The following is a 23435-nucleotide window of genomic DNA, read 5'->3' as shown; positions in this document are numbered from 1 at the left end:
GTAGTAATCAATGGACACTGCTCTTTTTGTACTAACGTTATTAGTGATGTACCTCAGGGTTCAGTGTTGAGCCCATTGTTGTTTTGTGTATAAATCAGTGGTATTGATGAAGGTATATGAAGCTTAATGTCAAAGTTTGCAGATGATACAAAGGTTGGCAGAGTTTGTTAATAACAGTATGCCGCTGCAACGGGATCTGGAAAAGTTGAGCAGATGGGATGAGATGTGGCAACTGAACTTTAACATTAGACAAATGCAAAGTATTGCATATGGATAGCAGCAGTGGCGAGCTATAATGGGCTCGCATGGGCTTGTGAGAGCCCATTGTTATTTTTTTGAAAATTTGTGAGCCCATTATTGAAACGATCATTTATTTTACAAATGAAATGCTGAATCCAATTATTGAGTTTCCAGAGCCGGAACTACGGTGGGGCAAGTGGGACCCCATCTCCAGCATTTTAATGACACAATCGACCAGTTATGTATTTCAAAATTGCTTCATTTTTGAGTTAATTACAGTCGGGCCTCTGTTTAGTGAACTTCTTTATTGTGAATTTTTTTGAATTCCCCTTGGGAGAATTACATTTAAAATAGTTTCCATAGAACGAATGGATTACAAGAGAAAACTTTGTACACATTGTTCTCACCTCTGGCCTTTAGGCAATTTAGGTAATGAGAAAGCGCGAGTTAAGGATGAAAGGGATTACCATTCCACAGCGTTAGTGGGGTCCGTAAAACCTATGCAGCCACATTTCGTGAAGTCACACTAGTTTTCCATATCCAGTCAGAGGATTAAGAGGATTCCTGAGATGGATAATAGCCTCTGGTCAACCTGTGTTGTGGTTCCCCTTGACTCCAACAAGAAGTCATATGTTATTCCGAGAAGTGAGTGATGCACTTGTTTCAGTATATTTCTCCTGTTTTTGTTTACATGGTCACAGTAGTTGAATATCTGCATGATTCCGATATTTTGCACAATATTCAAAGAACTAATAACAGTAGCAAAGTCGGGGGGGGGGGATGAGGTAACTAAGATGTTAAGTATACTTTCCGAAGATGAAATGTTGGCAGATTTGGAAACTGGGTCAGAATTTCACTGTGAAGAAAATGTTCCAAAATATAATGGCATACAGGCAATGATTTAAAAAAAAAAAAAAATTGTATGTTATATTACCAATGTCCAACAAACCAGTGCGAATTAAAGATTATTGCTAAAGAACTTGATGTGGAAACTATACAGATCGGCTGTGTGTTCAGATCACAATGGGCAGATTGTAGTGTGCAGACAGCAATTGCAGGTTGTAGGAATTATCTCGCTTTGTGCAAACATTTTGAATCAGAAAGTTAAATATTCTGGATTATTAAGCCGACTTTTTAATCTAGAATTTCTTAACGATTTAGCACTAATGATCGACACCTGCAGGAGCTCTCTTACCTTCCCGAAACTTTACAAAGTCGCAGCGGGTGCCTCCATAGCCAGGTGGGCAGGAGCAGTAATGCGTAGCAGACGCTTCATGATTAGACCAAGGTTCGAGCCCGTGACCATCAAATGCGGAGGATGCGGAAAGGTCAGGGAATGACCACTGCATATCCCCGGAGCATTATGGCCTTAGTTGCTAATGCTCCTAAAAACCAAATAACAACAACAACAAAGTCACAGCATCACTTTAGTAAAAGCAGATAAATTAATTATTCTAACTATCAATGCTATCGCTAATTTGAAAAATTCTGAAGGAAATTATGAAGCTAAAATTGAGAGCATGTTAAAGTTGAAACAATTTGAAGGAATCAAAATCGAAAGTAAGAACACATTTAAAAAAATTACCTCATGACAAGTTATTAAAGATAAGTTATTAATGCAACAGAGTAATTTTAAATTAAATAAAGAGAATAATGATACTATTAACGAGAGGAATTGAAAGAAATTTTAAACATATGCTACCCAGAATCGTGGAATATGAAAGAACTTTCATCTCTGTGGCAAGACGGTGAAAAACGAATATGAAATTTAAGTTTTCTGATAAAATATGAAATAAACATTGATTTTAGAGATTTTGTCGAAGACAGCCACGAATGATGTCAGTTTATCTTTAAAATCAAATGAAATTCTCTCTTCAATTAAGAAAGCTCGAAATATCTTTGAAACCATTGTGATTAGCAGTGCTGAAGCTGAGCGAGCTTTCAGCGTGATGAATGAATAATGTTGACAGTTAAACTCGTTGCAGATTATGATAAGCATACATCTAAATGGAAAAACCATTGCTTCAATTTGATCCGGATCGTTAAGTCAAATCATTGCTCAGCTATTGAGCAAAACAGAAGATTGACATGAAATATTAATTTCCATAGAAGTATATGGAAATTTTTAGAATAAATTTTTCTTGAATATTTGTATAATAATTTTTTTTTTTCATGTAATCTGTGATTTTTGTGTACCTTTTCTAGAAGAGTTTGTTTTTTATGCAATATTTGTTTTTATATTGTAGAATGTTTTGTGATAGTTTTTATTTGTGTTATGGGAAATATTTCATGTTATTTTTTATCTGTAATATTAAAATTTTATCATGAAAAAAAGTGTATCCATTATATTTCCCTAGTTGTTAAAAAAAAAAAAAAAAGGAAGACGCATAAAAAAGTGGCACATGTTCTGAGTACCTGCAGTAGATGGTTTTATGTGAATCCTTCAAATTTCTTTTAGATATTTTGATTTGTATATTGATTACAAAATAAAATGCAGCTGTTAGGGGCACATATGCAGCTGTTAGGGGCACCTAACAATGGAATGTTACAAAAATGCGTGATTAAAAAATAAATTGTTGAGAAATATTTGTATTGTTGCAGTCATAGGACAAATACTTGTATTGTTGCAGTCATAGGACAAATACTTGTATTGTTGCAGTCATAGGACAAATACTTGTATTGTTGCAGTCATAGGACAAATACTTGTATTGTTGCAGTCGTAGGACAAATACTTGTATTGTTGCAAACATACTTACTTTAGGAAGTATGATTGTGATGTCATACTATTCAAAAATTCTAAACTGTTAGAACTCAAGATATTATCGTATCCAGGTATCATCATGATGACCAGGCTGACTTGAGAAATCATACCGGTCACAAAAAATGTGTCACTTGATCTAATTGCACTACTAGTGAGTGCTCAGCGCAGGCTAATGTGAACGTGGGAAGCATCTCTGGCAGAAGCTGCAGATAATTTCACTTCCATGACGGATCAAATTTACTCAGCAAGAATCCCCAAGGGTGTTTCGCATCAAAAAGTCAGCAAAACTGCAAGCCCATTGTTAAAATATTCACAGCGCACCAATGGATAGCAGTATCCCCAGAGAAATATACACCGATGAGCCAAAACATTCTGACCACCTACCTAATACGATGTTGGTCCTTCACGTGCAGCCAAAACAGCTCATACCCGGCAAGGAATGGATGATACAAGATTTCTAAATGTGACTTGTGGTATCTGATACCAACTTATAACCAGTAGATCCTTTAACTCCTGTAAGGTCCGTGGTTGAGATGCCACAGATTGGAGTTGCTGTCCCAAAAATAACCACAGATGCTCAATGGGATTGATGTCTGGGGAATTTAGAGTCCAGGGCAATACTTGCAAGTCTTCCTTATGTTCTGCAAACCAGTCTCAAACGATCTGGGGGGGGGGGCATGGCACATTATCCTGCCAAAAGACGGCACCACCAGAGGGGAAGACCGTTGCCATTAAAGGGTGTACCTGATCAACAGTGATGTTTAGGTAGGTGGTAGACATCAGAGTGCCTGGTACATGGATGACTGGACCAAGGGTATGCCAGCAGAACATCACCCAAAGCATGACACTGCCGCCACCAGCTTGTTTTTGTCTCATGGTGCATTCAGGCACCATCACTTCCCCAGGTAAATGACGCATACATACCCGGCCGTCCACATGGTGCAACAGGAAATGTGATTCATCGGACCAGATGACCTTCTTCCAATCATTCAAGGTCCAGTTTCGATGTTCACGTGCCCATTGTAGGCACTGTTGCCAGTGAACCGTGGTTAGCATGGGCACTCGGAGCAGCCTGCGGCTATGCACCCCCATTTTCAGCAGGGTTCGATGTACTGTGTTGTGACACATTACCCCTGTCACCAGTGAGTTGTACCACAGTCACCCTTCTGTTGCCACCTACCATCGGGGAGAGCCTTCGAGCATCAGTGAGCCGTGGTTGTTCGTGGGTTCCCCCTCCTCGGACCACTTTCGGTATGTACTGACAAAGGTTGACCGTGAGCATCCCACCAGCCGCACCATTTTGGATATGCTCTGACCCAGTCGTTTGGCCATTACAATTTGGCCTTTGTCAAACTCGCTTAAGTCCGCTGCCTTTCCCATCTGATGAAGAACAAGAGTAACCCTGATTAACGGAGCTCAGTATCAGGTGTTTTTTATACTGTGTCCCGATCAGCACACATGCTGTAGTTCACGTGCAGTTGCTTCGATTTGCATAATGACTCACTGGTCATAAATGTTTTGACTCATCGGTGTACCAACTGGGTGGTATTACACTCAGGGTAGTGGAGATGAAAGAGACCTTGGGGGTAATTGTGCAGTCAGATGTGAAGTTTTCTGAGCAGTGCAGATGGGCTGCCAGAGTAGGTCATGTGGTTTTGTTAATGATATGCAGGGATTTTACTAGCAGAGATAAGAAGGTGATTATTTCCTTGTATAAGGCATTGGTCAGACCACACCTTGAGTACTGTGTTACAGGTCTGCAAGCCTAATTTTAGAAAGGATGTAGAGTTGCTAGAATGTGTACGGAGAATAGCAACAAGACTGGTGAGGGGAACAAAGGGGTGCCCTTACAAAGAAAGGCTTAATTTCTGCAAATTTCAGCATCTGGAGACTAGGCATGTGAGGTGATATTATTGAATGGATTGAGCAGGCTCAATGCTGATGGGATTCTTCCACTTGCTCAGATTACAAACCTGAGGGAGAATAAACTAAAACTGAGGAGAGACAGTTGTTGAATAGATGTGCAGAAATTTGCCTTTAGCCAGCGGATAGTTGATTACTAGAACAAACTTCCATCTGTCGTTGAAGTTGATAACTTAAATAAATTCAAGGAAGAAGTGGACAAACTTCTAGAGCGAATGGATGGATGAAATGGATGAAATAAGCTTGTTTTCTTGCATCATATGCCTCTTCTAATGCTAATTCTGGGTGGCTTAACTTCTCAGTTACAACTGTTAGATGTCAGCATAAGCCATTCAAGAATGAGATGCGGGAGCAATGGAATAAATGGATGATGGAGTGGTAACCATGATATGATGCCTACAGGAAGGATGAAACATCCAGAAATAGACAAGTGTGTGAATGGGTGCTGAAGTCATGGCCTGATGTTAAGACTGAAATTGTGGTCAATTCCTTTAAAAAATGTGGTTTAAGTAATGCAGTTGATTGCACTGAAGATCATTTATTGTATCAGAGTGACAGTGATACTATTGAAGAGGATTATGATGATGGTGAGATAATAATGATCAAGTCAGTAATGAATCTGAAGTTGAATAATACTAAAATAATAAAAATAATAATGCTATGCCTTTTTTTATTTTCTTTTGGGTTTTATATTTATTGAATTTTAACTTTCCATTGTATTAACAATAAATATTTTTGAAAAGTTTATTTTTCTTAAATTTACTGTTCCAAAATTAGGGTGTGTGTTTCACACCGCAGCGTCTTATAAGCCAACAAATGTGGTGATTATTTTGTATTCTCATATGTGAGGAAATAATAGAGTTTGGACTTGTTCAGAATTTTTTTTTTTTTAGCATATGACTTTCCCATTGCTAAATGATGATGATGTATCTACTTTAATTTTATCTATGGAAGCAGAATATATACACATTTTTATCAGTACCACAACAGGATTCCCTGTATATAGCAATAAAGTTAGTCACATAAGCAAAAATCTGAAAGCTAACTTGTTTCTGTATGTGGTTACTGGTTAAATTTAAACTTTACTCTCCTATTTTCTCATTGCCACTTTGTATGATGCTTTTCATCTTTGGAAACTTGATCAGAAATGAGAAAATCATGTGCATCACCTCACTTAGAATACAAGGGGGGAACATTGCTCAGTAATTTTTATTAGCAGCTCTTGGGAGTAACTTGCAGAACCATTTGATATGTTTTGCAAATACTGTCTCTCTGTCATGCTGTTGAGTGAGAGTAACTTTTATTAATCGTGTTAAAAATTCACAAATATCAATGAAATGAAATAAAATACAATCGTCATCATCTTCATCAGCCATTTTCAATCCACTGCAGGATGAAGGCCTCCCCAGCAACTTTCCAGTTCCTTCTGTTATGTGCAATGGCCATCCATTTACTACCCACAAACTCGTGAATTTCAACTATCTATCTCCGTCGTTGCCTCCAGGTTTTCTTCTAGTTCCTCTTGGGCACCATTCTGTTATTTTCTTAGTCGATCTGTCATCATGTCTTCGAACTATGTGTCCTGCCCAAGACCATTTTAGTTCTTTAGTTTTGATAAGAATGTCCTTTACTTGAGTTTGCTGCCTAATCCATGTGTTTCTCTTCTAATCTAACAGTCTGATTCTCAATATAATTCGTTCCATTCTTTGCTGTGTCGTTCTCAGTATCTCTTTCAGTCTTTTGGTGAGAGCCCAAGTTTCACTTCCATGAGTCATGGTGGGGAGTATACATTGGTTCATTATTTTACATTTCAGGCAAATTGGGATATTGCTTCCCAATATGTGACTATATTTCCTGAATGCTATCCATCCAAATTCTATTCTTCTTTGACTTCCAGCCATTTATCATTATTACAGCCAGTGACTTGTCCCAGATAAGTATATGACTCCACCTTTTCGATTACTGCTCCTTCAATCATTATATCCCTTTCTGTGGCATACTTGTTCATCATTACTTTTGTTTTAGCCATATTCATCTTTAGTCCAAAATCCTTACTATGCATAACTAAGATTCTCCTCTAATTCTTTGGGAACATGGCTTATGACCACAATGTCATCTGCAAATCGTAAATGGGTTAGGTGCTCTTCATTCACATTGACTTCTTTCTGCGACCAGTCTAAAATCTTCTGAAAGCTTCCTCGAGGGCACCTATAAACGACTTTTGAGATATTGTCTCTCCTTGTCGAACTCCTTTCTCAATTAGAAATTTTAAATAATAAAATACAATACAATACAATATGATAATCAGCAGTTTATCAATTCTATAAACAAGCTGTATATTGATTAATAGTTAATGTATGTTGTGTGCTACATTTCAGGTAAGTTAGCAAATAGTAATAATTCATGATTTATAACCAAAAAAAAAGAGCAAAAAAAACATGAGTGCATGAACTGAGAGCATTTCATTTATGTGCATCTGCCATATTGTCCTTTCATTCATGGCAACAAACATAATATCTGGTGCTTCAGCTGTGGTATATGGATAGTAATATGAATAAAAGCAAAATAATTTCTAGATTTCTATTGGTCCAGTTTTAATAAAATTTGGGAAGGCTTGACAAATCGTTTTAAAAGAGCTAGATATAAAATTTCATAAAATTGATCCACTGAGAGTTGAGTACAGGAACTCCCCGACTTACGTAAGGGTTGTGTTCCGCAGAACGCTACATAAGTTGGGGAATTTCCACCATGCTTGTGCAGCACTCGCAACTATGCTCACTGATTTGATTGAATCAAAAAAGAAATGTTCGACGAACATGTAAATAGAATTATTTATTGTATTTATTAAATTTTTTATATCATGTGCAGGAAAAATTACAAAAGCTTGCAATTTAAAAAAAAAAAAATTTCTTGAGAGATAAAAAAAGTTTTACCTCTCAAACATCGTTGCCAGAATCGACATCTTCAGCTGATAAGTACGCTACTGCGGAGGTTAAGGGCTGTGGAGATTTAGAAGGGGTCGGCCGCTCAACCTTAAGAAAGAACATATTAATGGATGACTGGACAGTGGCTTTTTTCTTTTCTTTGTAGCAAGCAAGCATATCATTCACCTCTCTGTTAACTTTTAAGAATCGTTCACTGTCAGGATCCATCTTCTCAAACCTCGCCATTGGCGATGTAATTTCACAAAATGCCATTGCCATCTCTCTGGCAATGAAGCATCTCGGCTGCTCATTTGGTTCATCTTGAGCTTTGTCACATTTTCTTCTTTCACTATTGCTGCCTGCAAGTCAATATGTTATTCATTAGATAATTCCTTCTCTTCTTCCTTTGTTAACTCCTCCACATCTTTGGCATCAACCTCCAACTGAAATAGCTCTGCAACCTTTACAATCTTATCTGTAACCTCTTCATATGATTCATCTTTTTCAAATCCTTCATAGCCTTTTACATGCCGTGGGTATATTTTCTTCCATGCACCATTTAAATAACTTTTAGTAATTCCAACCCCCAGGCCTTATTAATAATGGAGTGGTAAATATTGTAAGGTTTCCAAAAGTCTCTTAACATAAAATTTTTCTCATCTACTGGAGACAATGGCTGAGGAAATGTTGTGCATAAATAGTATGCTTTTAAATTCAAAATAACACCCCAACTCCATAGGTTGGATGAGTGAAGTTGTGTTTGGTGGTAAAAATATGACTCTCACGTTCAGAAGAACGTGAGAGTCATATAGAAGCAAAATCTTGAAAGGAACCTTGTTGTCTTTACAATATTTTTCAACCTCGGGAATGAAGCAGCATTTAAACCAATCCTCAAAGAGAGATATTGTTATCCATGCTCTCTGATTCGATCGGAAATGCACGGGTAGAGTGGCCTTATTGATGCCCTTAAATGCACAAGGATTTCCAGAATGGTACACATGCAGTGGTTTTAATCTGTAATCTCTTGCTGCATTAGACCCAAGCAAGACCGTGGCCCTATCTTTTGATGCTTTGAAACCTGGCATTGTATTTTCCTTTTTGGCAATGCATATTCGATCCGGCATTTTTTTCCAATACAGAGCAGTCTTGTCAATGTTAAAAATTTGAAGATTTCAGTGAAGGGAACACATTTCACCATAATAGCGTAAAAACCCACACAATTACAGTTATCAGTATTATCGCAAATGAAATAAGATCAAGTTTACTACCCGTTTTTAATTAGATGCACCAACAGAAAAGCACAAATCGGAAAGTGCAAATTGTTTCTATTGTTTTTTGGTTTTTGGTTGTGACCTCCAAAAATATGCTTTAGAAAAATATCACAAAGGCATCGAAAATTGATTCTTATAATGGGAACTTATGATAACGATGAAAGGATAGTGCAATTTCCATTATAAATATTACCTTTTAGAGAGATAAATAGCTTAGTAATATAGCGAAATTTTCAACTTCCAAGGACTTGGAACGAATTACAAAAAAAAAACAATAATAATAAAAGCAGTGTTATTGGGTTCACATTACGATATTTTCACGATACCTCCATTTATTCCTACGGGATGTAGAATACGTTTCCATGAATTTTTTAAGTTTGTACTGGCAGGCAAAAACTTACGTAAAGTCGAATTTCCGTAAGTCAAGGAGTTCCTGTAATTACATGTGAATGAACAGATGGACAGACAAAAAATGCTAATTGCTAATTTTCTATTGGCTGCTCAGACCAATTTTCTATTGGTCTGATTTTAATGAAATTTGAGCTGATTTTACAAGTTTTTCTAACAGTGCTGTAAAACTTCATCAGATCTGTCCACTGGGAGCCAAGTAGCCAAGTGGTCAAGAGTGCGAGTGCAGTAGCATGAGCTCTTTGAGTGGATCGGGGTTCAAGCCCGGGACTGCTAAATACAATTAAAGTTTGTATAGACAATTTATTGTAAAGTACACTGACCTGGTGGTTGTGCCAGAGTATAAACAAGAACATTAATAATTATGTGATTTCTGTTGGTCCAATTTTAATGAAATCTGGAATGGCTTCACAAACTTTTCTAAGGGAATGAAACAAAGGAAGGGGGGGAAAAACATACGAAAATTCATCTATTAGGAGTCAAGTTATTACATGTAGATGGATGGACATGGTGAAAACAATAAGCACTTTACACAACATATATTTTAATATGCCTAAAAAGCAACCAATCAGAATCATGTTTTGTGTAGATAGAAAACATCAGAGTCTCAGGGTCCAATGACATGATATGACATGGTAAAATTTGCAGACAGCATAAAAGATTGGAAAAGTTCTTAATGATCAGTGCCAAGCAGCACTCCTTCAGGATGACTTAAACAGGCTTCAAGGGTGGTCAGAAAAGTGGCAGCACTATTTTAATGCAGCAAAATGGAAGTCTTGCACTTGGATCATAACAACCTCAAAATAAATATACACTCATAGTCAAATTAAAAACAGTAGAGAAAGAAAGGGATCTGGGAGTTGTGATACGGACAGAAGTTTATGAAGTTTTCTGAGCAGTGTAGACTGGCGCAGATAGAAAGGTGTCCTATTGATGATTTATTGAACATTATCCTGTAGAGATAAGGAGGTCATAATCTCACTGTATAAGACAATTCTAAGATCCCATTTGGAACACTGTGTTCAAGTATGGAGACCTTATCTGAAAATGACATTGAGCTCTTGAAAGGGTCCAGAGATAAGCATACTCTTAAGTTCAGATCAGCAAAAGGACAACCATACAAGGAAGGGCTTTGATTATGTGGGCTATAGAACTTGGACCTGATCGAGGTCTGTATGGCTCTGAGAGGAGTTAGTAAAATGAATGAAGAATTTTCATGATTATAAAGAATTCCAGAACTAGGAGCCATAAATTCAAATTACAGGTGAAGTGGTTTGGAGTAGATTGTGGCAATTTTCTTTTTCAGCCAGCAAGACATTGATTACTGAAACAATTTGCTTCAACAGGTAGTTGAGGCTGACAGTTTGAATAAATTGAAAGGTCAACTGGATAGTTACTTATGTGTGGAGAGAAGTGCATAATTTGTATTTTCTTATCTGCTTTTTTTTTTTCTAAGGTTCGGTGTTTTGCGGTGTTGGATACAACTGAGCTGCAATACATGATACTGCATCTAGCCCAGTTTTTTTTGCAGTATTTACCGCTGACTACATAAGTGAACTACTCAATTTTATTATTGCTGTGTGGTGAAAAATACCCCAGGTTGAAATCTCTCTGATTAGGATCAGACACAGTTGCAGTCACATTGGACTGTGGGCAACCATCTCTACATGGGCCAGTAATCAGGGTGATTAACCTCTGCATGAATAAATATAATGGGACCACAACTTGTAATAAAATTAAAAATAAGATCACGTACACAAGTTACACACATATTGACAGTAAAACACTGTTATGTTTGATTCTTAAAAACTTAGTAATAGTCAAGATGAGATTGATCTGTTTCTTGGAAAATTAATGGATAAGTTTCTGAAAAGTAAAATATCACAGATTTTCAACAGTCAATGGATAAAGTTCTTGGTTTCAAATTTAAAGGTCAAAATATATTCATTTTAGACTTGAATAAACACTGAATTTCTTGAAGTTTGAATTATGTGTAAAACTGTTAAACATATATTTTCATTATGAGAAATGAAATGCAACTCTTTTTATTTCTCTACTCTTGATTTGATAACTTAAATACTTGATTTTTTTTACCTATCTCATCCCTTGTTGATGAGAAATTATTCTCTATGCACATTACTGTTAAAAAGAAATCTTAAGACTCCTCAACAGTATGACAGTGCCTGGGCTTAATTATATGGATATGGAAATCCAGTAAACTTAAATTGTCTAGTTCTATTTGTGTGTTAATTTTAGGAGTCTGCATGATATACAGTATATGTTTTTTTTTTTTTTGCTTTCCATCATTATCCTTCATCTACCAAGTCAGTGTTTGAAGTTGTTGTTTGGTTTTTAGGAGCATTAGCAACTAAGGCCATATTGCTCCGGGATATGCAGTGGTCATTCCCTGACCTTTCCGCATCCTCCGTATTTGGTGGCGACGGGCTCGAACCCCGGTCTAATCAAGAAGCGTGCACTATGCACTGCTGCTCCTTCCCACCTGGCTACGGAGACGCCTAGTGTTTGAAGGTGGCATGACACCTTCAAACATGACCCCATGACACCATATGACTGGTAATATTTTCTGAACTGCTTTGTATATCCAACATGAATGTTCACATAACTTTTTATGAACAGATGCAAGGTACTGCATATGGATAGCAGTAATCACAGAATAACGTAACTGTGTGGAACTACACTCTGGATAGTAGAAAATAAAAAATACCTGGGGATAATTGTGTAGTGCAGACGTGCTGCCAGGGACAGCTCATGGGGTTTTTCAATGATATACAGAGACTTTGCTAGTAGGGATAAGGAGGTGATTATCCCCTTGTACAAAGCCATGGTTAGGCTGCATCTCGAGTACTGTATACAAGTGTGGAGGCCTCACTTTAGGAAGGAAGTATATCTGTTGGAACAAGTGCAAGGAAAGGTGAAGAGAACAAAATTACCTGAATTAGTGAAGAGAACAAAAGGGTGCTCTTATCTGGGAAGGCTTCAGGTCTGCAAATTGCAGCATCTGGAGACTAGGCACCGGCAGGGTGATCTGATTAAGGTCTTTAAGGCCATGAATGGATTGAGTAAGCTTGAATGTGAAACATTCTTCCTCTTGCTGAGATTACACACATGGGGGGCATAAATTTAAATTAAGGATGGATGGTTGAAGAACAGATGTGGTAATGGCTTGAATCAGTAAGTGGTTAATTGTTGGAATAGGCTTCCATCTGTTGTTTTTGATTTGGTTGAATAAATTCTAGGAAGAACTAGACAAATTCTTGGAGGATAAGGATGGGTGAAGTGTGTATGTGTGTGTTGGCTGATGCTATTTATGCTTACTTTCTTTCATCATTTGTCATTACTACTACTATATAATACAGATTGATTTTGAATTATAATTTAGATTTAGGGGAAAAATAAAAGCTTCTGAATCTTTTAAAGTTCCATTGTGTATATCATTACCTTTATTTATTTTTTGTTTTGTTTTTTTTTTCTGATAGGTGTACAACATATCACAAAATATTCAAGAAAATGACCTTCAGCACTTACAAGTACAGAACTTACGTTTTGTTTATTTTTTTTTTGCACTTTTAGGTTATTTTAGTACTAGATATATTGTGAAATTCAGGTTACATAATTTATCATTTTTATAAATAATACAGCAATTAAGTAATTCTAGAAACCTTTGGTTCATCATTTAATTGTAGCAAGAATGGTATCTTTTTAAAAAAAAATTCTGTTTTTAAAATGCAAATAGATGGCTTTGAAATTTTTAGGTGCTCTTTATTTTTTCATTTCATGTTGGCACCATTATCACCCCTGACCTCTGCAATTAGTTAAATCCAATTGAAAATCTTGCAAAATTTGCACTATAGATTCATAAATTCCCTTTCCAGATGAATCAGTGATTGATTGGTAAGCAAGAAAATGTTCTTTAATTTTAACATCATCGATCAACAAATCTTATTGTCATGGAAGGTTGTTCAATAAGACTAACATTGGGAGCACAATCTACAATTATACTAAAAAAAACTAAAATATTACTAAAATAAAAATGTTTACTGCACTATAGGGCTTCCACATCTTTCCCCAAAGCTTTCGTTTTCCCACTTCCGCAAAGCATATGCGCCCTCTCAAACCTTCGACATCCCCAATGTCATGTACCCTCAAAGCATCAGCATCCCTAGGCGACTGCTCGGCTTGCCTGTAACTTGGGCCAGCCCCTGTGGCAATAATGCAAGGAAGCAAGCATCAGCCCAAAAAAAAAAAAAAAAGCTACATACTTCACCCATCCGTACCCTATAAGAATTTGTTTAGTCCTTCCTTGAATATAATCAAACTATTCACTTCCACAACAAATGAAAGCTTGTTCCAACAATCAACCACCAGCTGACTGAGCACAAACTTCCACATATCTATGCTGCAACCATTCTTACTCAATTTGAATATATGCCCTCTCATATATGAGGGAGTATCTAAAAGTTCGTAACATGACCTAGATAAAACATCAGTAGGAAGATGCCGCTTTTAATATAAGTTGTTTACATATTCAATAACTAACATGTGAAATTTCATTCCCGTAGGTGATCGTACACCAGAGGTGGAACCCAGCATCTGAGGAAGGATGCTATGGTTGACAAAGTGTAGTATCGAGCAGTGATCAAATTCCTGCATTTGCAGGACAAGAAATCTCAGGAAATTGACGAAGAAATAAAAAATGGGCAGAATTGTCCATCCTATGACTGTAAAAAAAGTGGAAATGGGAGTTCCAGTGCAGTCGTACAAGTGTCTTTGACGAGCCAAAAGAAGGAAGGCCATCCACAGACAGTGAGACGGTTGCAAAGGTTGAGCAACTGGTGCTGAGTGACAGACGTGTGACAATTAATTTCATCACAAATGCAGTGGGAATTAGTTATGGATCTGCTCACAGTGCATTTTACACGACCATTTGCATGTATCTAAGGTCTCTGCATGACAGGTTCCAAGATTGCTGATGCCTTTGCAGAAGCAATGTCAATGCGATGTTCTTGCCAACTGTTGGATTTGTGTAATGTGGCTGTTGAGAACTTTTTTTGATCGGTTGGTGACAAATGATGAATGCTGGGTGTACCAGTATGATCCGGAGACTAAAGGCATGTCAAAGCAATGGAAGCACACCTCCTCCCCACCTCCCAAAAAGGCAAAGACCACACCATCTGTGAAGAAGGCGATATTGTCTGTGGTTTGGGACAGAAAAGGGGCTATCCTGACAGATTACCTACCTCGTGGTTCCACACTTACTGGAGAATACTTTTGAAATCTTTTGAAAACTGGAGAATACTACAGAAATCTTTTGAAAAAGTTATGCGATGCTTTGAAGGTGAAAAGGCATGGAATGTTAACCAAAGGTGTCAGTCTTCTGTCAGACAATGCACCAGCTCACATGGCTGTTGCCACCGCAAACTTTGTTGCCCAGTGCAGCTTCTACTGCAGCACTCACCCTATTCTCCTGACCTAGCATCGTCAGACTTCTACTTGTTTCAAAAAATGAAGAAACCACTGTGTGGACACCACTTTGATTTGTCTCAGGAAGTGATCAATGAAGTGGAATTGTGGTTTCAGGCAAAAAGTGTGGACTTCTGTGATCAAGGCATTAAACAATTGATCCATAGATGGGAGAAATGCCTTACTATACACGGAGAGTACATAGAAAAGGATTAAAGTTCCTATGAAGTTTCACCTTTCTAGGGCTATTATTTCTAGGTAAGGTACAAACTTTTTGATATCCCCTCGTATGTAGTCTGAGCAACATGAAGAATTCCATCAGAATTCAGCTTGTTCAATCCATTCAAAGCCTTAAACAACTCAATCATATCACTTCACAGGTGTCTAAACTCCAGATGTTGCAATTTGCAGAACTGAAGCCTTTCTTGGTAACAGCACCCTTTTGATCCCATCACCAATCTGGTTGTCCTTCTCTGCACATATTCCATAAGTTCCACATCCTTGACATGAAATTCTCTGAGCAGTGCAGACAGGCTGCAAGGAGAACTCATGGGATTTTGTCAGTGATATACAGAAACCTTGCTAGCAAGGATAAGGAGGTGACCCCTTTTACAAGTCGAAGTTTAGGCTGCATCTTGAGTATAGTTCTGGAGGCCTCATTTTAGGAAGTATTAGCATTAGTAGAGGCATATGATGCAAGAAAGCAAGCTTACACGGCATCAGCCAAAAAAAAAAAAAAAAAATTCCCATTTGACTCATCCATTTGCTGTTTCAAAGTTAATTCAAGGCAGCACTTTACAAACATTTGGAGTGAATGGATGGGTGAAATGGGATGGTTTTTTTTTTTTGGTTGATGCTGTATGCTTTCTTGCATCATATGCCTCTGCTAATCCAAATGCTAATTTCCTAAATTGAGGCCTCCAGACCTGTATACTCAAGATGCAGCCTAATCTGGGCCTTGTACAAAGGGTTAATCACCTCCTTATCCCTGCTAGCAAAGTTTCTGTATATCACTGACAAATTCCCATGAGTTCTCCTTGCAGCCTGTCTGCACTGCAGCAGAGAATTTCATATCTAACTGGACAGTTTGCTCTCCCCCACATCTTTTTTATTTTCTACTTCACTGAGTGTAGTACCACATGTTTGTTTGTTTGTTATTTGGTTTTCAGGAGCATTAGCAACTAAGGCCATATTGCTCCGGGAATATGCGGTGGTCATTCCCTTGACCTTTCCGCATCCTCCGTATTTAGTGGTGACGGGCTCGAACCCCGGTCTAATCAAGAAGCGTGTGCTACACACTGCTGCTCCTTCCCACCTGGCTACGGAGACGCCGTAGTACCACATAGTTGGCATGTTAATCGGTGTTACTCTGCCCACATAGCTGGCATGTTGAAGGTTAATACTGACAAATGCAATACCTCGCATTTGTTAATGTTAAACTTCAACTACCATTTCTCACTCAACCACCTAATTTTCCTAAATCTTGTTGCAGTAGCTGACCCTGATTACTGTCATTAACCACCCTGCCAACCTGTATATCATCTGCAAACTTAAGCCTGATATATCTTCATAATATATCATTAATAAATGCTGAAAACAACAGTTGGTCTAGCACTGATTCCTGAGAACTCCGCTAATAAGAGTAGTTCACGAAGAACAGTGCCCATTAATAACCACTCTGTCTTCTTGCAATCATCCATTCCTTTATCCATAGCCACAACTTGTCCTTAATGCCACACTGCTCCAGTTTGTACAGCAATTTTTTATGTGCAACAGTATCAGAAGCCTTCCCAAAATCCAAGGAATAGTATTTGCCATATGGTGCAAGGAAGCCACATACTTTTGCTGCACAGGCAAAAAAAAAACAAGTAGATAAGAAAATAAAAATTATGTTTTCCTCCTCACAGGAAACTATCCGGTTTACCTTTGAATTTAATCAGATTACCTGCATGGGCAACTTGTTCCAGCAATCAACGACTCGCTGGCTAAAAGAAAACTTCCTACAACTTAATCTAAGCTTCAACCCCTGTAATTTAAATTTATGACCCTATTGCTGGAATTCTTTATAACAGTGAGAATTCCACCTTCATTCATTTTACTAATCCCTCTCAGAACCCCATAAACCTCAATCAGGCTACCTGTGAAGTGTCTGGTTGCCAAGCTCTGTAGCCCACATACTCGGGGTCTTTCCTCATACTTTCGTCCTTTTGCTGATCTCACCATTTGATTTTGCTCATCTTTTCACCCTTTCAAGAAGCCCAATGACTTTTTGAAGATGAAGTCTCCATATCTAAACACGGTATCCCAAATGTGGTCTTACAATTGTTGTATACACTAGGGCAGGAGTGGGCAACTTAATTTGTGATGCGATCTACTTTTTTCCTTCAAAATGTGCCGTGATCTACCATCTCAAAAATTTCATTGCACAAATCGAGGGATGACTATATATTTAAAATTCGTCGTGATCGATAGAAATTAAATCCACGATTGACTCGTTGGCCAACCCTGCACTAGGGTTATGGCCTCACTGTCTCTCAAGGATAATGTTTAATAAATCTTTGATAGGACACCATGTGCTTTCCTGGCTTCATGTTTACACTATTCAGTAAACTTCATATCTGCCCATGTCATAATTCCCAGATCCCTTTTCTCTTCCACTTTTTAATTCAACCCCACCAAGTGTATAATTTATTTGTGGATTGCTTTCCCCAAGGGTAAAAACTTGCATTTAGCAGCATTAAAACATAGCTACCACTTCTTTGACCATCTTTGAAAACTGTTCAAGTCATCTTGAAGGATGCTACTTGGCATTGATCATCAATGACTCAACCAATCTTTACATAATCTGCAAATTTTGATATCACGCCTTCTGTCCGTTGATGTCAATTATGAAAATGAGAATCAGTGGTCCAACAACCAATCCTTAAGGGGACCCCCACTCCTGACTTTACACTAATCCAAAGAATATTCATTAATCACAACCCTCTGCCTTTATCCATTAATCACAACCCTCTGCCTTTATCCATTAATCACAACCCAATGGATACCTTTTATTGATCTTAGAATCTTAGCAGTGATCCCAACCTGTTCAAGCTTATACAATAACCTCTCACAAAAGAGAGTTTAATGCTTTGCTAAAATCCAAATAAAGTATGTTGAAATTATTCCCTAAGTTACCTCATGAGAAAATGTGTGAAAATAATAAATAACTAAATACTAAGTTAGTTAAACATGATTTTTCCTTAACAAAGCCATGTTGTATGTCCTTCAGAATACCATCTTTCTAAATGTCCCTGGATTGCACTCTTAATCATTGCCTATAAGATTTTTTCTACCACTGAAGTCAAACTAACTGGTCTGTAGTTACCAACTTCGCTCTTGGAACCACCTTTATGTATTAGCGATATGTTGGCACTTCTCGAATCCAAAGGCATCTCCCCTGAGTCCAAAAATGCCCTCATAATTAACTTCAATGGTTCAACACACACTCTCTCTCTCTCGTGCTCTCCCTCAAAACTACAGAGTATATGCCATCAATTCTTGAAATTTACTTGGCGCCTCCGTAGCCAGGTGGGAAGGAGCAGCAGTGCATAGCACACACTTCTTGATTAGACCGGAGTTTCAGCCCGTCACCACCAAATATGGAGGATGCGGAAAGGTCAGGGAATGACCACCGCATATCCCGGGAGCAATATGGCCTTAGTTGCTAATGCTCCTAAAAACCAAATAACAACATAACAACAACATGAAATTTACTTGCGTAAAGTATATGATATACCTTGTTCAAGTATATGATATCAAAATTATTTTTTGCATCCTGTTCCTTTGTCACTGCATCATAGTATCCAATCAGATTGGTCCTTAACAAATCCATGCTGTGACTGCATTATAATTGCATTCCTGTCTAGATGAACTTGCATTACTTCTTTATCCAGTGATCCATTATTTTCCTGGGAAAGCCGTTAAACTAATAGGTCTGTAATTGTCACTTTTTGATCCCCCTTTGTGAATTGGGGATACATTTGCACATCTCCAGCCCATAGGGACCTCCACTGAATTCAAAGATGCTCTCAAAATTATATCTAAGGGTTTGCTTACTTCCTTTGCTGCCACCCTTAATATCCTGGGAAAGCCATTAAACTAATAGGTCTGTAATTGTCACCTTTTGATCCCCCTTTGTGAATTGGGGATACATTTGCACATCTCCAGTCTGTGGAGACCTCCCCTGAGTCCAAGGATGCTCTCAAAATTATATCTAAGGGTTTGCTTACTTCCTTTGCTGCCACCCTTAATATTATTAGATAGATTCCATCCACCCCAGGTGCTGCCTTTTTTTTTTTTTACATTTAGCTTCAACAATTTATCTTTGCACTTTCCATTATCAAAAATCATTTAGCTCCATGTTTGAGTTTGATAAACTTCTGGCATCCCCTTTCCTAAAGAATTCGTCATGTGGGAATGTAGATGCAAAATATCCATTCAATTTGTTAGCAATCTGAACAGGATCATCAACAGTTACCTCATTGACCTCAAGCAGCCCAATGTGATTCAACCCCTTCCTTCTTCTCTTAATATAAACATTGACGTCTTTGCCACTATTCTTTACTAGAGACTTCTCATAAACTCTGCATGGTTTTCGATGTTTGTAAATTAATAACAGTTTTGAACTCAGTTTTATATGCTGATTTCAGAAATGTTATTTGTTTTTTTCCTATCACAAATCACACAAGTGATGTCATGAGTTTTATTATTGAATATATTAAGTTAGGAGTAAATGCTTGGAATTTGTAAACTAAACTAAACCTTCACACATTGGCAACACTGCCTTCAGTCATTTGTTTCTTGACTTTAAGAGCTACATGCAGCAGTAGTGTTTATTAGTGTGCTCAGTTTATTGTGTTAAACGTGTGCTGAAAAGTGTGTAAAATGTTTTCACTCAAGGGTTTGAACAATCCAAACTTATTTTGTTATATTTGTGGAAGTTATGTGGTCCTCAAGCAAAGAGAAGGTACTTGTATTACAGAATTTTAAAAAATGCGTATTGTGCTTATTTTGGAGTGAAACTCGATTACAAGATAAATAGTCGGCTCCATATATAGTTTGCCGAACCTGTGTTGAAGCATTGAGACTGTGTAAAACTGGTAAAAAAAAGGCTATGTTGTTTGCGATTCCCGTAATTTCGTAGGAGCATACAAACCACTTTGATGACTGTTTATTTGGCTTAATTAATGCAGAGTAAGAAGAGAATTGTGTATCCTAATATTCCATCTGCCATTTGATTCTTTTATCTGCCACATGAAGATAACTTGCCAATTCCATGCCTCCACTTCTAATGGAGAATGTACTAGCAGAGAATGCTGAAAGTGAAGCTTTTGAAAATGAAACTGAAACCTATATGCCTGAGACATTGAATCCAGCTCCCAGTTTTTTTGCAGCATGAGCTCAATGATCTTGTAAGAGATTTAAATTTACCGAAGGAATCTGCAAAACTGTATGGTTCTAGACTTAAGTCAAAAAATATTCTTGCACGAGACATTTTTCTCATGGTACAGACACAAAGAATGAGAACTAGTCCCCTACTTTTCTGAGGACAATTCTATGGTTTTTTGCAGTAATATGAATGACTTAATGAACTGTTTAAGGAATTGGTTAAAATCCTACACAGTGGATACCTTTTATTGACCAATCAAAGAGGAATCTCAAAGATGTTCTCCACAATGGAAATAAATATAGGTCAATTTCAGTAGTAATTCTGTGCATTTGAAAGAAATATATGAGGACTTAACAAAGTTGACAAATATTAAGTATGAAAAACATGACTACTTTATCTGTGCTGACTTTAAAGTGAGAGGCATGTTATTTGGACAGCAAGCTGGCTACACAAATATGCCTTGCTTTTTGTGTGAGGATGGACACTCAGGCAAGGAGTAAGCACTGCGATGTCAAGTTCTGGCCAAAGAGGGGCAATTTGTTGCCTGGATCAAAGAACATAGTTCATAAACCACTGGTAGACCCCAGAACTGTCCTCCCACCCTTGCACATCAAACTGTGTTCGATGTTGAAACAGTTTGTGAAAGCTTTATGTGTGTTGTGTTTTGTTACCTTATGGGAATGCATTAGCATTAGCATTTAGCATTAGTAGAGGCATTTGATGCAAGAAAGCAAGCTTATGCAGCATCAGCCAAAAAAAAAAAAAAAAAATAAATAAATAAATAAAAAATAACCACTTCCACTTCACCTCTCTGTTCGTTCGAAATACCTGTCCAGCTGAGCCTTAAACTTATTTAGGCTAACAACTTCCATGACAAGGGATGGAAGTCTGTTCCACCAACCAACCACCTGCTGGCTAAAGGCAAATTTCCTCACGTCTATCCTACATCTGTCCTTCCTCAATTTGAATTTATGCCCTCTCAGGTGATTATTCTGAGCAAGAGACAGTATCCCATCAGCATTAAGCATGCTCAAACCATTCAAGGCTTTATACACCTCTATCAGATCACCTTACTGGTGCCTAGTCTCCAGACACTGTAATTTGCAAAACTTAAGTCTTTCTTCGTAAGAGCAGACCTTCATTCCGTTCACTAACCTTGTTGCCCTTCTCTGTACTCATTCCAGCATCTCTACATCCTTCTTGAAATGAGGCCTCCAGACCTGTATACAGTACTCAAGGTGCAGCCTGACCATTGCCTTATACAAGGGAATAATCACCTCCCTATCCCTGCTAGACAAATTCCTGTATATCATTGATAAGACACCATGCTTTGCAGCCCGTGCAACCCTTGCAACCCGTCTGCACTGCTCAGAGAACTTCATATATGCCTGCACAATTAAACCCAGGTCCTTTTCATTCTCTACCACTGTCAGTGTAGAACCACAGAGTTGATACGTTGCTCTGGGGTTGCTGTTTCCCATATGTAGTACTTTACATTTGTCAATGTTAAACTTCATTTGCCACCTCTCAGCCCATCTGCTCAACCTTTCCAGATCCTGTTGCAGCAGCATAGCATCAGTAGTGTCCTTAACAACCCTGTCAACCTTTGTATCGTCTGCAAACTTGGACATTAAGCTTGATATACCATCATCAATATTATTTATAAATACAGAAAACAACAATGGACCCAACACTGAACCCTGAGGGACTCCACTAATAACATTAGTCCACGATGAGCAATGTCCATTAATTACCACTCTCTGTCTTCTGCCACTCAACCATCCCTTTATCCATAGCAACAATTTGCCACCACTGCCACACTGCTCCAATTTGTGCAGCAGTCTTCCATGTGCAACAGTATCAAAAGCCTTTCTAAGATCCAAATATATAATATTAAAGTTATTCCCTGCATCCAATTCTTTTGTGACTACATCATAGTATTCAGTCAAATTGGTCAGGCAAGACCTTCCCTTAACAAAACTATGCTGTGTCTGAGCTATAACTGAATCCTTGTCAAGATGATCCTGCAGTGCTTCTTTAACAAGTACTTCCATTAATTTTCCTGGAACAGAAGTTAAACTCACATCTCTACAATTACTTGTTGTTGTTATTTTGTTTTTAGTAGCATTAGCAACTAAGGCCATATTGCTCCACAATTACTTGTGTCAGCCTTTGATCCTCCTTTGTGAATTGGGGTTACATTTGCACATCTCCAGTCTGTGGGTACCTCTCCTGAGTCCAAGGAAGCTCTCATAATTATGGCTAATGGATTGCTTACTTCCTTTGCTGCCTCCTTTAATATAACTGGATAGATTCAATCCACCCCAGGTGCCTTTCTTGTATTTATCTTCAACAATTTCTCCTCCACTTTACTCTCAATTATTACAAGATCATCTAGCTCACTGCCAGTGTTTACTTCATCTATGGCATTCCCCTTCCTGAATAACCCCTCGTGTGAATGTAGAGGCAAAATATTGATTTAGTTTGTTAGCTACCTGAGCAGGATCATGAACAGTTGAACCATCGATATCAAGTGGACCAATCTGATTCATCCCCTTCCTTCTAGAGTTTACATAAGTAAAGAACTCCTTGCTGTTTTTTTTTTGCATCCCTTGCCAAAGATTTCTCGCCTGCCTAACCTCCTTTGTAACTTGGTTACAGATCAACTTATATGTATCATAGGCTTCTGTGTCACTTGTTAATTTATATGTATCCCATGCATTTTTCTTCTCGGCCATATATCTCATTAGTTCATCTGACATCCATTTAGGCCTGAACCTTGAACAATATTTCTTAGTTGGTATGTAAAGCCTAGTAGCTTCCAAGATAAGTTCTTTGAATGGTTCCCATTTTGAGTTTGCTGTTGGTAACATCATCAGTTGGTCCCATTGTATAGAATTTAAATACTGTGTCAGACCATCGTAGTCGCCTTTATGAAAGCAATAACCCTTCCCTTTACCCCTGATGTTAGTTACCTCCTTGAGTAAATCCCACTT

General features: G+C 37.9%; 1 protein-coding gene across 1 annotated transcript in view; it reads left to right on the top strand.

Moving 5' to 3' along the window:
• The window catches only part of LOC150084619 (atlastin-2-like), a 403792-nt gene that overhangs the window by 126109 nt on the left and 254248 nt on the right, over positions 1-23435 (top strand). Inside the window, exon 5 of the mRNA XM_090375357.1 lies at positions 13025-13075. Coding sequence (XP_090231483.1) covers positions 13025-13075 — 51 coding nt within the window. The remainder of the gene's footprint in view (positions 1-13024; positions 13076-23435) is intronic.

This window comes from Mastigoproctus giganteus, chromosome 6 (assembly GCF_048544385.1).
Source record: "Mastigoproctus giganteus isolate SK-2022 chromosome 6, ASM4854438v1, whole genome shotgun sequence".
NCBI lineage: Eukaryota > Metazoa > Arthropoda > Arachnida > Uropygi > Thelyphonidae > Mastigoproctus > Mastigoproctus giganteus.
This window is presented reverse-complemented; position numbering and strand designations above follow the sequence as displayed.